At 37.8% G+C, this 16,340-nt stretch overlaps 1 protein-coding gene across 4 annotated transcripts in view; it reads left to right on the forward strand.

The window, feature by feature from the left end:
- ITSN1 (intersectin 1) overlaps positions 1–16,340 on the forward strand; it is a 149,387-nt gene that overhangs the window by 107,567 nt on the left and 25,480 nt on the right. For 3 of the 4 annotated variants that reach the window (XM_076353482.1, XM_076353473.1, XM_076353492.1), the window contains 3 exons: positions 2,990–3,111; positions 6,225–6,342; positions 10,382–10,573. In XM_076353482.1, coding sequence (XP_076209597.1) covers positions 2,990–3,111; positions 6,225–6,342; positions 10,382–10,573 — 432 coding nt within the window. Of the gene's footprint in view, positions 1–2,989; positions 3,112–6,224; positions 6,343–10,381; positions 10,574–10,891; positions 13,461–16,340 lie in introns of those variants that run through there. The other variant, XM_076353501.1, reaches the window with a different exon arrangement.

The raw sequence follows: 16,340 nt of genomic DNA on the forward strand, positions 1-16,340 counted from the left end.
TTTTTTTTAACTTTTTTGCTGAGTTGTTTTCTCTAACTTTCTGCTTCTCTGTGACATGCAAGAGCTGAATGTTAAACTTGTAATTCATATTGTAACTTATTTAACACACAGTCCACAGTAAAAATTCTTTATGCTGCTGGTTGGTGAAAGAGGATGTCTGATACCTGAAGCCTTGTAAATCACCTTTTTGTAGATAAAAATGAGAAATTTCTTGTTCTGAGAGAGATGCAAGGTATAAGATTTTTGCTGTCTCAGTATGATATACTGAATATTGTAATTGCCATGGTAGTGAGAGAGGGTTTTGCCTGATTTAAAAAAAAAAAAAAATATTTTGACAAAGTCCCACTGTTAATTTGTTTGCTTGTGTTCATTTTGCCTCCTGAATGGCTCTAGGATGGAGGAGTTAATGTGACACTGTGGAAAAACCTGCAAATGCAGGGAGCTTGCAGACTTTCTAGCAGTATAGCCATGTTTCCTGCCAAATAGCTTGCTTGCTTTGCCTTCTTACAGGACAGACAGTGCTGCTGCTGGCTTTTCTCTATGTAAACCTTTCTGTTCTCTTTATATTTTAGTATATTTTACTTAGAAATTCTTTCTTCTGTCTTCTGCTTTCACACTTTGTGTGCTGTCTAAGTTCCAGATCCAGGTTTAAAGCATCTTTCTAACTCTCAGCTACGGGCTTTTTCATCACCTGTTTGGTTCCACCCTCTCCTGCCTGCGCACTTCTGTGTGCCTCTCTCTCCCCTCTTTGGGTTATCTTGAGGGAGCTTCTGCCATCATTAATTCTGCATGTGTCATCATTTGCAGTGATCTCAGATTGCTTGTCATCTCTCTGCTTCTTCATCCTCCTCATGTTGTTCATTTACATCTTGAATGCTTCTCTGACCATTTTTAATTTTCCTAATCATCCTTTTCTTCTAAATTTTAAGTAAACCATCTGATCGTTTTCCTGGCAGTCTTCAAATCACTTTGTTGTTTCTTCCCTGCAACAAAACCTCACTCTGTTTCAAGGGAGTTGGCTTTGTGGTTTCCTCTGCCTACAACTGCCTTTTCAATGATTGCTCCTTTTCTCTGCCTTACCAGCAGACTTCCCCCTCCCTTCCCAGGCAGTGGGTGATGTGTTGTTACTGAGTGCCTCTGCTGTTTCTCTTGGCCACAGGAAGTTTGGCGCTTGTTGACAGAGAGGGCCAAGTAGGACGGTGCCCAGCACTGTGTTACTTTCTTAGTACGGCTGCCCATAAGAAAGCTGGAGACAGCTTCTGTGTACTCGCTGCCTTCAACCTCAGTCCCTTTTGCTGTTGTTGCTGTGTTGACCACTAATCCACCTCACACTCGCTGTCGCGTTGCTTTCTGCTGCTTTATAAAGGGACAAACTGATGGCAGGTGTGACCTTTTTCTGCTGTCTTCCAGTGCCAGTTTTTTAGGATAGACTAGATTGAAAATATGTACAAACAGTAATCGTAAATGAAAATAACTGGTACAGATTTTTTTTATCAAGATTTTCAAATAAAAGCTAAAACCTCAAGCAGTATATTGATCTGTGATCAGATAATTGCTGAGGTTTTAAATTAAGCTGACTGTCTTTGCACTGAAGCAGTTGAGACACGTTTCTGTGATCTTGTACTACTGGCTGTGCTGTGGGCTTGTTCTAGGATAGTCTTAGACCACAACCATAACCAGTCAAACTCAGTGCCCATATCGACTGTTTGATGGTCCCCAATTTTATTTGATGCATTGCCAAATAAAAACCTCCTTTGTCTTAAACACAGGGTCAGAATTTACTATTCCAGGAAAGGTTTTTCATAAAAACAAAAAAACAAATTCCCCATTCCCTCCCCCAAAACCCAACCCCTAGATCATTCTGTTAAGAAGAATACTTAAGTGATGAATGACTGTGTACTCGGGTCCTAAAGTGGAGTTTTCAGGAATAACAACGCTACTTTTGTGCTCCTTTGGATGCCTGAGACCCTTTACAACTAAATGAAGGCTAAAAAAAATTCCCCACAGATTCCCCTTAACTCATGACTAAAAAGGGATTACATAAATGTAGCAGCTGAAAAGGTTTAGCTTACCAAAAGCTAAAAAGTTCCCAAATCTACCATCTTTTGTTTACAAAAGGATCACCAATTATCATAGTATTAAACATGTTCTCCATCACCCTAAACATGATTTGATGACATGCTAAACCTGACTTAAAAGCTATCAGTAGGACATCAAAATACCTACAGCCACTTATAAGCTCCTGTCAGTTCAAATTGGCTCAAAAAGTGGGTTAACCTTGCCAGACTTAGTGGTGACTAAGCTGTCTGTCTTTCCACAACCACTGTAAAATGGAGTAAACTGCATTGTCTACTTTGGCTAATTTAATGGAGAGATAATTGTGAGCTCACAGTTACCCTCTGTCAGATTCATGCTGGTAGGTGATCAAATAAGGCACCAGTTTTGTATTAATGTTCATGGAATAAAGACTTCAAAATAAATCCTGTTTGTTACATTTTGAAAGCATTCATTTTTTTTGTCTCGTCTGGTGGTGAGAAATTTTCTGCAGGTCTTCGTTAGGTTGCACCTCTGTTACTGCAACTCCTTCATTATATTGTCATCAGCGTGTACCTCCTCTTTTTAGGAAGCTTAGTCCAAACTGATGCTACAAAAATGTATTTATTGGAAACCAGTATTATGACACTTGATTTTAAGAGCCATATAGCTCTAATGATGGTCATTCTTCTTCTTCTCTATTTCAAATATTTTTTATATCCTACCCATAGAGCTGCTGCACCTCTGTTTTATTCCTGTAGTGCTGTGAACTTCTGATCTGTTTTATAATTACTGGATGTTTTCATGGAACTACATAAATACATAACGATTTTATGGAAAAAAATACAAAATGGATATACTGTGCCAGTGATAATAGCAGAGTTAATGTTGTATAGAATGTGTTCAGGTTTTTCCAAATTAATTCTTTTTTTTTTCCCCCCCCTCACTTCAACAGAAATTGCCCAAGTCATTGCCTCTTACACAGCAACGGGTCCAGAACAGCTTACTCTTGCTCCTGGTCAGTTGATTCTTATCAGAAAGAAGAATCCAGGTGGCTGGTGGGAAGGAGAGCTCCAAGTTAGTTACTGGGTTTGTTTAAATAAAATTCCATGTAAAAGAATTTGTAATTTTTTAATAGTTCAAAATGATGACTGGATCAATGATAAATAACTTTGAAAATGTTCTGCAATTAAGCATTTACAAATAAAATGCCTTTACAGAAATATACATACATTCCAATTCCTTGAACTTGAAGTACATTTGGAGGACAGCAGGAGGAAGCCATTGTGCCACATTGTAAGTCAAGGATACCCATCTCACGAATCAGACCCAGCCTGCAGTCCGCTCCCTCGTACATTTTCCTGGAGGCCCTTCAGATATAAGAAAGGAGTGGATTCTAGGGCGTATTGTTTTGGCTGCTTTTGGATCCTCCCAGTCTTTTGTCCAGTAGTCGTCTTCATGTGAGCAAAAAAGCCGTTGTCACGTCAGGCGGTGGGGAAACCCAGCCATGCAACAGGGGTGCATGGGACTGTTGGGTTAAGTGACGGGGTCTACTTCTGTCCCGTTTCCATAGTGACCGCGCATATCGCGTGCATTTGGATCAGCTGATACCTGCGTGCACTGTGAAAGCGGAAGAAATACTGGGGTACGCAGACCTGAATGTCTTCCTAAGAAGCTTTCTAAATTGCTTCAGCCAAAAGTTTGGCTATCCCTTTTGTTGAAAGATTGAGAAGTATTTTACAGCAGTGGTTTTTGTAAGATGGCCACCACTTTTTCAGGTTGCTTAATGAAATGTGACAGTGTAGAATACCAGTCTAATGGCCCCGTCTCAGCTCAGTTTAATGTAGAAGAGTGAAAGAATGGTGTCTGTTGCAGGCATCAGATAGGAGAGAGCTTTAGTGTTGTATTAGAAGATAATAGAAAATAAAATATTTTAACCTTTATTTTAAGAGTAGAACTTGACAATTTGGAAACTTTGATTCTGAATGGCTTTCAGTGGCAAAGCTTTTTTTTTTTCCCCCTCCTCTCCAGTACCACCGAATGAAGTTTTGTTTGGTTTTGTTTTTTTAGCAGGGAGTATTACATGAAAGAATGTAATTGATTAATTTTTGCAATGCAGATGCTCACACTAACTCAAATATCTTTTCCACATTACTGCCTGCCCTTTTTGCCTTTCCTGGTGATATTTTTTCATCTTTTGTGGAGAAATCATCTTCCAGGATTGCTTTGGTTTTCATTCTCACTAACCTTTATGTTGTTGTTAACTTGTAGCTTTAAAGAGTCTCACATTGAATGTATTTTAAGATAGAAAACAGGCTTCACTGGGCAAGAGCTGTCACAATTACCACTTAGCAGCTAATGTGAGGTTTTTTAAAAATTAATTTTTGGTTGTGTAAATACTCATATGTATCTTTGGATCCCTTACGGTCTTACATATGGTTTTACAAGTTTTTTTCTTCATTAACAGTCCCCTACCTATTCTTTTCATTCTCCTGTTCCAACACTGTGATACTAGTTCTTGCTCCTTTGTTACATGAGCACAAAGGCTAATGCAGCAGTATGGTGAAATGGATTGAAGAATTGATTAAAAATAAAAGCAGCAAATCCTCCCCCCACCACAAAGTAGTGAAATGATGACAAGATTTGGAGAAGGGCACTAATATTAGCTTTTCTTTATGCATTTAATTTCAAAGTGGCGGATTTTTTAGAAGTATATGTACAGTTCAGTTTCAGCCTCAAGTAAATTTTGATGATATTTGTCTTAGGGATCAGAGTGAAGGTAAAATAAGGCAAGCGTGTTAAGCATTACATTGCTGGGTTTAATGCAGTCTTCCAGAATATCTTAAAATTAATGATCTCTATACACTTTAGATCAAGTGCTTTCATTTTCAGTAAAGAAAAAGAGAGGGAAGGAAGTAGTTAAAGAATAGTGTATGTGTTAGATGACTTTTTTTCACATCTATTCTGTTTTTAAAGGCAAAATTCTACATGCCCAAAATTCCAACCTTATTCTAACAACACAAAAAGAGAATAGAGTAATTCTTAACATAGATTTAATAAATTTAGAAGCTGAGATTTGATTCAAAGTTTTAGAATAACCTTTCTTACAATAAAGATTTTTCTTCTCATTTTATTTGCAATGAACAATGCAGTTGGCGAAATAACAGGATGCAGTTTCTGTCAAATTCCTCTCCTGCTTTGGTGACACAAGCTTTGTCACACTGGATCGGACCTGCAGTTCATCTGTCCCAATATCCTGGCTCTGACTGACTCATTGCAGCTGCGTTACAAACTAGAGCGCTGCTGTAGGCCAGGTGTATGGTGACCTGCTGCTCTCTCAGCACACACACATGGACCACACGCACACTAACACATGCGTGCACCACATTTTCATACTGATGTTCTCTGACTAGATAGGGATGAGAACATCTAGTGTACTTTCCAAAACCGTAACATCTGTTAATTAGGATCATTTGGACAATGTCTATCCATATGTATTTGTAGTTGCCAAAGCTTAATTTTTGTTTGATTGGAATCTGGCTTTGGCATTTTGTATTTGAATCCAACTTTACCCATTTTTTCTTGCCATAATGTTTTGCTGTTCTTCTAGTACTTGTTAATGTGGCATACGTTTATGCTCTGTCTGTTGTTTGGCCAGGAGAGACTATTAAAAAGTTTAGATACTGTTTCTTTAAAAGAAAACAGGTGATTGGGATCCTTAATCTCTGCTTAAACTATCACAATCTAGGTATCTATTTAAATGCAATACTTTGCATAATGAAAAAGCATTTAAATGCTGCCACTCATTAATGCAGTAGCTAGCCTAATGTTTTAGAGTTATGGTTTAAACAATAACAGGAGAAATCTTTCAGAAGAATCGGGGTTGCAGTATTAATTGTAAAGCACACAAAGTAGGAACACTGTTAAGTGAAAAATCACTCAAATTAGTAAATAACTACTGTTTAGATATTATAAATTACTGTTTATATACTATGAAAGCTTACTTCACATAGTAGAAGTATCATAATATTAAACTATTGCCACAAAAATAGCTTTTTCCTTATAAAATGCATTTTTCTTATTCTAAAATAGTCAGTGTGACTGCAAGTAGTTAAAATATTGGCTGAATTGCCTTGTCTAAGGATCTATTGATGTGCTTAATCCTCTTAAAAGAATTGTTTTTTTACTAGGCACGGGGGAAAAAACGGCAGATAGGATGGTTCCCTGCTAATTATGTAAAACTTCTGAGCCCTGGTACCAGTAAAACTACACCAACTGAGCTACCTAAATCAACAGCGTTACCTTCAGGTAAGCAGTGTGGTTGCATTAAGAAAGTTGCTTTTGTAATGTGTGTCATTTACAGTAGGACTCCTAAAAATAATTATGGACATTTGGTAGGATATTTAGTATCTGTTTTACTAGTCACGTTGGTTAAACTCTTCATTTTATTTTTTTTTCTTTCAAATGAGAAAAACATACAGTTGGTCTGTATTTTTATGGTGGTGGTCTCTCAGGTATGAACTGTTGAGTGCTAAAAAGTCATCTGTGACATTATATCTTAAAGAGTAAAACATTCAAATTATCAGTCCTATTTGTTTGCACTAATTGTAGTAAAGGAGTTTTTAAAGGTTCAGGATGGTCCATGGGCTTAGCAGTTGAGGCACCTCTCATTCAGAACCTTTTATTTTTTCCTAAGGTGAAGCGTGAGAAGACCACTCAAATGAAGATGTAGCTTTTTGTCCTGTATAACTACTTATTTTAAGGTTTATGAAAGGATACAAGAGCGATAGACCATAATATTTTTAAAGCTATTTATTACAGCTTCACCACAGGGAATATCAAACAGTCCTGTCAGTCTGCTGCAAGGTATAAAGCCAGGCAGAAGACTGAGAACAAAAAGTTCATTCCTTGCGACTGTTTCAGTCTTGAACCATTTTGGGCTTGTGAGTTGGTGTAGTACTAAGTAAAGAGGATTCGTGTCAATCCAAAACATGTAGAATGGATGTGTTTTCTTCCATAAGCCACCCAAAAGACTTGACGTGGTTGTCTGTCATCTGTTTGGATTTAGTTGGGGGTGGTAGGGCGCAAAAGCTTGCTGCTTCCCCAGGCCGTTTTCTGACTGTCTATCCTTAAAATTAAATAGATGTTTCTAAATGAAAAATGGTAGCGAGCATAATTTTCTCCTTCAAATATGTATGAAGGATTATCGTGCAGTTTATGGAAGTAGAAGAAAATACTGACGTATTAGTTTCATGTGTCACTGGTGTAAATAAAAGTACCACATCAGAGAAGGCAAATGTTATAAATGGTGCTGATTGGCTCCTTTGATGGTAGTCATAAAGATGCGGAAAATCAGACTTCTATAAAGACTCATGATTTTGGGTCCTGCAGTTAAAATGGTAACTGAGCGCTGAGATACATACTTTTACAAGGCAGTATGATGGGATTTTTTATTTTTTAATTATTTCAGGTTTGACAGCCTGGGACTTCTCACACATGCTAATAAAACTTTTACAGAATAAACTTTTTAGCACTTTTTTCATTGCCTACAGAACATGAAAATCTTAATGGCATTCATTTTTATCAAATTCAACTTTGTTATAGACCTTTCGTTTTGGAGGGTGAGAAGAAGAATCTTGTCTTTCCATTATGATAGGTGGCCTCACTAACTGTGTGGTTAATGTAAGAGGTTAAGAGGTTAATGCTTGAAGAAGCATCTTCATAGCGGAAGTATGTCAGTGGGGAGGCTTACTATAGCAAAAGACATGGAAAGCCTGAAGAAAACCATCTACAAGGGTTGAATAATGCCCAAGGTGGTGCATTATGAAGGGTATGAGAGCATGCCATTACTGTCTGGGTTTTGAAGGTAGGGAATCCATCAGAAACTATCATCATCAAAGCCTCTGTTTCTTTTGTCTTTTTGATGTATATGCTCTCTGTCTGCCACACTGTAATGCAAACTGCATGACTTCAAAAACTTTTTTTAATTCTGTTGCATGGGCACTTTTGCTTTATACTTGGAGGTTTTCTTAATTTCTGACTGCTTTGCATGTGTTCCCTTCTAAACTTGTGTCATGAACATGTCCTTCCTGGTATTGAGAAATGAAAAGAACTGTTACTGCTACTTGGAGCTAGTCAGGCATAAGGAAGTTCACCATATAGGAATAGTGGGAAACGTGTTTCAACCATTCTGCTTGTTTAAAGAAAGACAACGTTATAGACTGTACTGATCATGAGTGTTGCGTAAGAACCTGGATTCCCTCTGCTGTTGCAGTAGGGCTAGTATTAATCAATAGACAAACTTTCTAAAGAGGAAACAAATGACTGAAAAGCACTGGAGCTCAGAGAAGGTAGGCTATAGCTTGCTTCTGTAGTTAGCAGTGGCTTTTGGAGTTTAAAATAAGTGAAGAACTTTCTTGCTGGAACTACTATAAGAGCTTCCTACGTAGGACTAAGGTATATTCTAAGCTTTGTGACTGAGTGTAAATAAGATCAAGATGAGGTCACTGTTTCAGGTTCAGCTGGGGAGTCATATCTCTTCAAGAATTCTCTTAAATTACCTCCCCAAGTTTAAGGTGATGCTTGGGATCCCATTGGACTATTTAGATATTCTGATGATACTACTGGACAGCACCAAATTTCATAAAATTCTTTGAAGCAGAAGAGAATGATCTGAATGAAAAATTCTTGAAAGAAATTAACTCTAGAACGGGTTACAAATCTGTTAATGTACGTATTGTATTCAGGTATGGTCTAGCTTAAACTTTTTATCGTTCTTAATGTTAGTAATCACCTGTAAACCTGTAACAAGAATGCTGTAAAACAGATTCACAGGTCTTTTAAAGTGAAATGTGAACGTCAGTGGTGTTCACACATTTGAACTTGTGTTAGCACAAAACTACCTAAAACAGGAGTCCACCATAATATACATTTCTTTAGAAATGCTGGTTTATCTCCAGTATGCCAGGAAAATGTACGCTTTGGTTAGTTGATGTGTTAGGTATGACAAATGACAGTGAGTGCCCATTTATTTTAATTTCTGTTTATTTATCATATTTTCCTCTTTTTTGCCCTTTTGTAAGTAACAAAGCTAAATATTGAGGTACATGCAGAGGTCTTGTTAAATGTGGAGTTTATTTGAATATGATGTTTGTGAACAGGCACAAAGTATTAACTAAAAGGCATTGAATAATTTCCGAAATATAAATTCCAAAGAGAGGAGTTACTTGACAAATTTAAATACATTGCTGGCTGAGTACAAGAATGAAAACACAAGAAAATTTTAGGCTGAATATAATAGAGAACCTGACAGCAAGGCTAATTAGACAGAAGTCTTGTGTCTTAAGGCAAAATATCAGAAGCCCTGTGACTTAGCATATAGAAAACATCAGGGAAATAGAGGAAATTATATATCCAAATAAACAGTCCTGCTGCTTTAGAGAATTAAGAAAACTGCTCTATTATAATTGATCAGAAACTGCTGTATCCTGAGAACCAGTCAGATTTGATGAGTTTCACAGTAAGGAAATAGAAAATAGGCTGCTGGAAGCAGTCCTGTGGTGCCAGAAGGGCAGCCTAAATGACCTAGGATGCTTTTTATTTTTCTCATCCTTTCCAAGATCTTTGTGTTCCTGATGCCTCAGTGGTAGTACAAGGATATCACCATTGGCTTTCTCTTGAATTATAGAGCTGTGTTGAGCCTGTCTGGTGCTAATTAGAAGAGAGTGCCTTTTTCAGGCTTTGGGTAGTGGAACTTAAAGTTTCGCAGACTTTTCTGTCCATTGACCAGTTCTGTTGGAAAGGATACTTTTCAGAACAGGTTGGTGAGGATGCAAAATGCTATTTTTATGAACGTACAAGAAATTTGATGCTTTTGTGGGCACAAAATACATATATATAAAGTGAAAGAGAAGTGTCAATAGAAAGCTAACATCCTTGAAGTGTTTGACGTTTTGCTAAAATTGTAAATTTTTCCAATCTTCTCCTACTGTTTGAGCACTTCCAAACAAAAAAATCTGGGGTACAGTTCCAGGCAGGTTACATTGTTCTCAGTTTGCACAGCTGTGCTCTGCCCTCCCTAGTGTGATCCTGACCCCTCGGTAAGCTGACTGAGAGAGCAGTGCTGCTAGGAGAATCTTCATTTTTTTAAATCATCTCAAGCCAATTTGTTGAGGGCTCAGCTAAGTACCTGTACAGGGGCACAGGAGAGAGGGGCAGGACCAGTTCAGATCAGCGTAGTGTCTTGGAACTGTACTGTGACACCTGTAGTGTTCGTAGTTGGCTTATGCATAGCTTATGTTTTGCTGAAACGTTACCGGTGCGATAGACCTCTTCCTTTATCTTACAGTGTGCCAAGTAATTGGCATGTATGACTACACTGCACAGAATGACGATGAGCTAGCGTTCAATAAAGGCCAGATTATAAACGTCCTTAACAAGGAAGACCCAGACTGGTGGAAAGGGGAGGTGAATGGACAAGTGGGTCTCTTTCCATCCAACTATGTGAAGCTGACAACAGACATGGACCCAAGCCAGCAATGTAAGTGACCCTCTCTGCTGCCGTGCTGTGATTATTTGTGTAGTACTTTAAGATGAAACATGCAGCATTGCTGTGATTCTGCTGTGGTTTGCAGAACTCAAAGCTTCACCACTGCTGCACTTGTCAAAGTCTCTTTGAAGACCTTCTGTAATGCAAACCTTATTTTATGTTTGTTTTCTTTTTAGTTCCCATCCCCTTTGTAGCATGTTACCCTTTATCATTTTTGCACCATGCTGTTTACATGCCTGACTCATTTTCCTAGCTTGAATTTGCTCATTGTTTTGTTTTGCTTATGTGTTGTTTTCCTCCTTTTTCTAGGAATCATATGTTGTCCATCCCCCACTCAGGCTTGAAAGTCCTCAAAGAGACCCACTATCCCATATCACTGCCCAGAGGGATGATGGGAGATGCAGCCTTGATCATGTGGCTTCCAGCATGATCATCTACTGCCTTCTGAGTAGAAGAACACACTGCAGAGCAGTTTACCTCATTTTACATTAGTTGCATGTAATCGCAATGTTTGAGTTAATTACCTACAGATATAGACGCAAAATTAAAATGAAACAAAAAAACACAAAAAAATCAGAGGATAGTGGGTCCTTTTGTGGCTTTCATAGTTACCAAACTAATTTTTCCACCTTTGCACAGGTGCTTTCAGTAGTTTTAAAATTATTTTTAAATATATATTTTAGCCTTTTAAAGGAAAAGTATAAATTAAATTTCTTCATTGCAATTTGTTTGTGCAAAAAGACCCACTATCAAGGAATGCTGCATGTGCTATTAAAATTGTTCCAAATGTCCATAAATTTGAGACTTTATGTATCTTTCTTTTTTAATGTTCACATGTCCAGTGTTGTCAATATGTCGTCTTTTTTTTTTTTCTTTTCTTTGTTTTTCATTACAAAAGAACAGAAGGAGTTAAATCAGTTTAAGGAACTTTAAATGTGCCCAATTACAGATAAGGTATTTTGTTGTAGTTATTGTACTGTATGTATCAGGTGTTCCTTGTTGAGTGTGTAATACATTGTGGAGAGAAGAAATTAACTTCCTTCCAATGCAAGAGATATTAACATTGCATAATGTTGTTATCCCAGTGATGTTAATTTTATTTTGCACATTACTTGTAGCTGCATACAGTTAGAAAACACCCTGGTTTGTGTTTGTCTCCACATGTTTTGGTTTTTTGCATTTTCGTCTCAGAAGTCAACAGAATGCTACGTTCATGTGGGATTTGAGAATTAACTTCTTTATTTTCATCTTGATTACATGAAGTTTGATTTCTCGTTTTTACTTTCTTATGACTATGGAACAACACATTTTGAACAAGTAATTTTCCTGACAAGAAAGAATGTATAGAAATATCTCCCTGCAATTAATTTCCAATGTTTACATTTTTTTAAACTAGACTGTGGAATTTATACAAATTAATATTAAATGGAGCTTACAGTCAAGTTTATGTAGTAGATGTGCTGTAGCTAAGCCATGTTTGTCTTTCCAGCATTAGTTACAAGCTCTTGATGAAATGCCTGGTGCTGTCAGTGCAGAAACCCTCTCTTCCCAACGCCTCAAGCACAATATAGCCGTTCTACTAATTACTTTACCATTTAGTTATGTTCTGGTTTATGTATTTCATTTATTTCTAAATTTCATGATGGCAGTGTTGTAGCGTTTCTAATCCTACCCCATCTCCCTCCTTCTGACCCGTCATGCGGTGCAAAGAACAAGTGAAGCTCCTTATTCAATTGCACTTCAGTATTTCATCAGTATGAATGTAAATTATATAAATATATAAAAACCTGCAGCTTTAACAACTGTAATACAGCCTTTAAAATTAGTTACATGTATAGATAATTAAATTCTTCATATAAAAGATAGACTAAAATGTGTTTGTTGTCTTGTTGCTGTGTACACACAGAATTCACCAAGTGGCATTAGTGCATGTAATGAATTTGCCACCAGAATAGCCTGAAGCCCACCTGTTTAATTTCAGAATGACACTTGTCTTGTTTCTTTTAATATTATTTCAATATAATTACTCAGATTGATCGTGACTATCTGCAGCCTTTTGCACCTTTCTTTATTCAGTGCTTTCTATGTGTTACAAATCAGTTGATATTTTTTGGCGCTATACTGGTAGATGAATTAAGAATGCCTTGTTGTTTTACTATGGGTTTACGTTGACTTAGGCTCTGTGTTTTATGCCAGAAGCGCTAGTCTTAAAACATGCACAATTGCACAGATTTTCTTTCATTTTAGGATAGTATTTAACATGCACAAATTTTTCATTTACCTCTGTGCCATAAAAAGAAAAAAGTTTTCTTTTCCACCATAGCCACTTGCTGAAAAATATGCTGCCTGGTATGACAGAAATTGAACAGAACGTAATACTTGTAATGTTCAGTGCCCATTGTTTTGCTTACTGAGAATGATGTAGCCAGATTTTACTCCATTATTTCAATATTTCGTCCATTAAAATGTTATTTTAATGAAAGGGTATCTCTATTTTCCCATAATGAGCTGTTGTGTTGAAAGATTTATAACTTGGCTGAAAGCGTTTGTCCTAAGGGACATTTTGTTTTTTATGACTTCGGGCCAGAAACATACTTGCTCTACATATTGAAATATTGGCAATACTTTGGATATAGGGGATTCAGGTGCTGCTTTTTTTTCATTAATTCAAGTGAGAAGAAAAATAAAGCTATTATAATAATCTGCAGGCTACATGTTTCCTAACATGCTGCTTAAATATGCTGAGAGTGATGGCTCATAAAAGATTTTCAAAATCACAGTGCTCTAAAAGTTCTTGGGGTCAGTTTTGCGCTGAAGTGAAAAGAACAGCCTGAAGTTGTCCCTCTGTGTGTGTGTACACACCCCCACCCCCACACCCACCCCCCCAAACCCCCACCCCCACCCCCCACGTTGTGCCAGGACTCCTCAGGCAGAAGAGTACTGTGTATTGCTCAACAGAGCAGCAGCTTTATCAATCAGTCTGTTGCTGAGAATAGTTAACTGGCAAAAACCTCAAAACACATTTAAAATGTCCTAGACAAAGATATTCAAACCATTGTGGCTTATATCGACATACATTGTTGAAATACCTATAATGTTGATTTACTCAATTATTAAAGTTCTTAAGTGTACTACTATAGCGTGGCATGATAGTGTTTAATCTTCCTCATAATGAGTTATTTCCCTTGAATAGCAGGGAACAAGATATTGCACTTATTCTTTCTAACCTGTCTGGATTTTTGTGGTCTCTTTATATATATATATATATGAGAAAGGGAGTACGAAAGCAATTCTTTAATAAATAAAATGGATTATTTCCATCAAAAAAATAGTTTTTCAGGGTTGTGTCTCAATCCAGTTTTGACCCTCTCTCCTCTGTCCTGGTTCATCTGAAAAGATCTTTAACCTCCTAAGGCACACGGTCCTCTCCCAAAGCCGCACATCTGGACTGCAGCAAGCAAACCTATTTCCAAAAAGCACTTGCCTCCTGTGATAGAAAGGTGCCCATGCTCTTGTTTCTTCGGTCCTTGAATTTGTGGCTGCAAAGCCAACAAGGACTAGTCCTAGTCAAGGCTGAAACAAGATTTTCATAGACAAAACTAAGAAACCATTCAGGTGATTTTCGATTTTATTTGTATTTTAAGTCAACATTAAGAAAAAGAGCAGTCTCGCTGCTGCCTAGTCAATTGAATGCATTCTTTATATTAATTTTCATTTGCAAAGTACCTTTTCCCTTTGCAGAGGAGCTCAGGAAAAGGAGCTGTCACTTGAAGGATGTAGAGGAGACGGGATTTAGAGACCACTCCAAGTGGGTGGTGGGTTTCTTTGTTCACAGTTTTTCTGTTTACCTCGAGAAGAGTTTCCTCTGTATTCAGCTGCTGAGGAAGAATTTCCGTGAATGTTTTGTCAGGGGATTTGTTAATATCGATTCCAATGCTTTAAATCTGTCCAAGACAATTCAGAGTCTAAGATGCAGGTTATCAAGAGTGCTTTGCTTTATGTCCAGAATCACTTTTATTCAAATCTCAATTCTTTTGGAGCTTCAGTGGCGTCTCTTTCAATCCCTGCGAGCTCACTGAACACATTTTAAAATGGCCTATTCCCGCAAGGCAGCAAAATAACTGCAGGTTCTGGTTTTGTTCTCTGGTTTTAAAGCAGTTCTTTTTAGTTCTTCGTGATTATTGACTCCAGCTATTGAACTTCTTGTTAAATAGCTCCTTATATTTGGTCCCCTTCTAATTACAACAAATGGCTTATTTTTAACTTTTTTTAGACAATTTCAGTAAGTCCAGGGACAGTATAGCTCAAATATTATTTAATGAGTTGAATTGCAAGCTAAGTGCATGCACACAGACAACTGGATAGCAAGCTGCTACTCAGCTAAATAGAGAGTGCTAAGGTGACCTTTTGATTTCAGACCCTGAAAGAATGTTTTCAGAGGGTTGTCCTGGATGCAGTTAAAAACATAAATGATTTTCACAAAGACTTCATTTCCCGCATGTAGACTTTATGGGCTTTTGTACTTGTTGTTTGGTAGCTTGCAAAGGAGTACTTTACCATGAATAAGGATTCATTTTGAGTTATTGCCCATGTGAGGAGGAATCGTGAGAGTTACCTTAACTATGTGGCGTAACCTAGTAACGTTAATAGTATGTGTAAACATAATTCTGATACACGCAACAGATTTCCATAGCTTGTTACAGCAAGTTTCATAGCTGTTTCGTTCCCCTCCCCTTTCCATACATCTTAATTTGAAAACTTCTTTAAAAAAAAAACCCAACAAAACAAACTAAGAAGTACCCCTGTAGCCCTGTAGTGCTCCTCCTCAGCACAAAAATTCAGATTGCAATGTCTGCGTAGAGCCGGAAACTAATTTGAATAAAACCTGTAACTCTTCTTCTGTCACTTTTATTAATCCTGTGGAGCAACACAGAATAAGAAGTCAGATTTTAGAACAAGTTCAATCTTGTGGAATAATTTTATTTACGCATTTTATGAAAAGGTAGCTGTTAGCATCTGTAGGCAGAAGGATGTTTATACTCGAGGTAGCTGTCCTACAGCAAGTGGGCATAGAGCTTTTAGGAGGTGTCGGATTCCCTGTGGCCTTGTGGTGCTCCTTGATCGCAGGCTTTGGCTCCGTTTTCTAGCACAAGTTTCTCATTTGTTTCTTCGTGCCCTACCTACCTTTCTGAGCCTGACCCTCGGCTGCAGCTGGCCCTAGCAGCGAGAAGGAAGCTCTGTGCCTATCTGCCGTTCAGTTCCCGGCTTCAGCGTTTGGTCTGTCCAGGTACCAGTTTGTACCCACAGAGTACTGACCTGATGCTGCCGGCTCAGCTGCTACCCACCAGCGTGCGGCTGTGAACTGGTGCCAGCGCTAGCAGAGTGCTGGTCTGAACCGGGCTCAAACCAGCGTCACAGACAGAGGTTTTCTGTGCCCTGGCCTAGATGGCCGAAACCGGATTCATGTTTTCTCCATCACACTCACACTGTCCAGTGCAGTTTTCTCTGCAGAATTGTTTCATGTGTTGGAGTAATTCTGGATCCAAATGAGTGTTAAAATAAGTCTAGTTTGATTCCTTCACTTTCATTCTTTTTTTGGGGGGAAGACCTGAAGCCAGGAAAGATGATGGCTGGAGGTCTGCCCGAGAAAGTGAAACAAATAATACATTTTTTTTTTTAAAGTATTTTAGAATATTACATTTAGTTACCACATTTCTGACTCCAAGTGAAATACCTATACAGCATCTTTATTTTTGCG

The sequence above is a fragment of the Aptenodytes patagonicus genome, chromosome 1, assembly GCF_965638725.1.
Source record: "Aptenodytes patagonicus chromosome 1, bAptPat1.pri.cur, whole genome shotgun sequence".
In the NCBI taxonomy this organism is placed as follows: domain Eukaryota; kingdom Metazoa; phylum Chordata; class Aves; order Sphenisciformes; family Spheniscidae; genus Aptenodytes; species Aptenodytes patagonicus.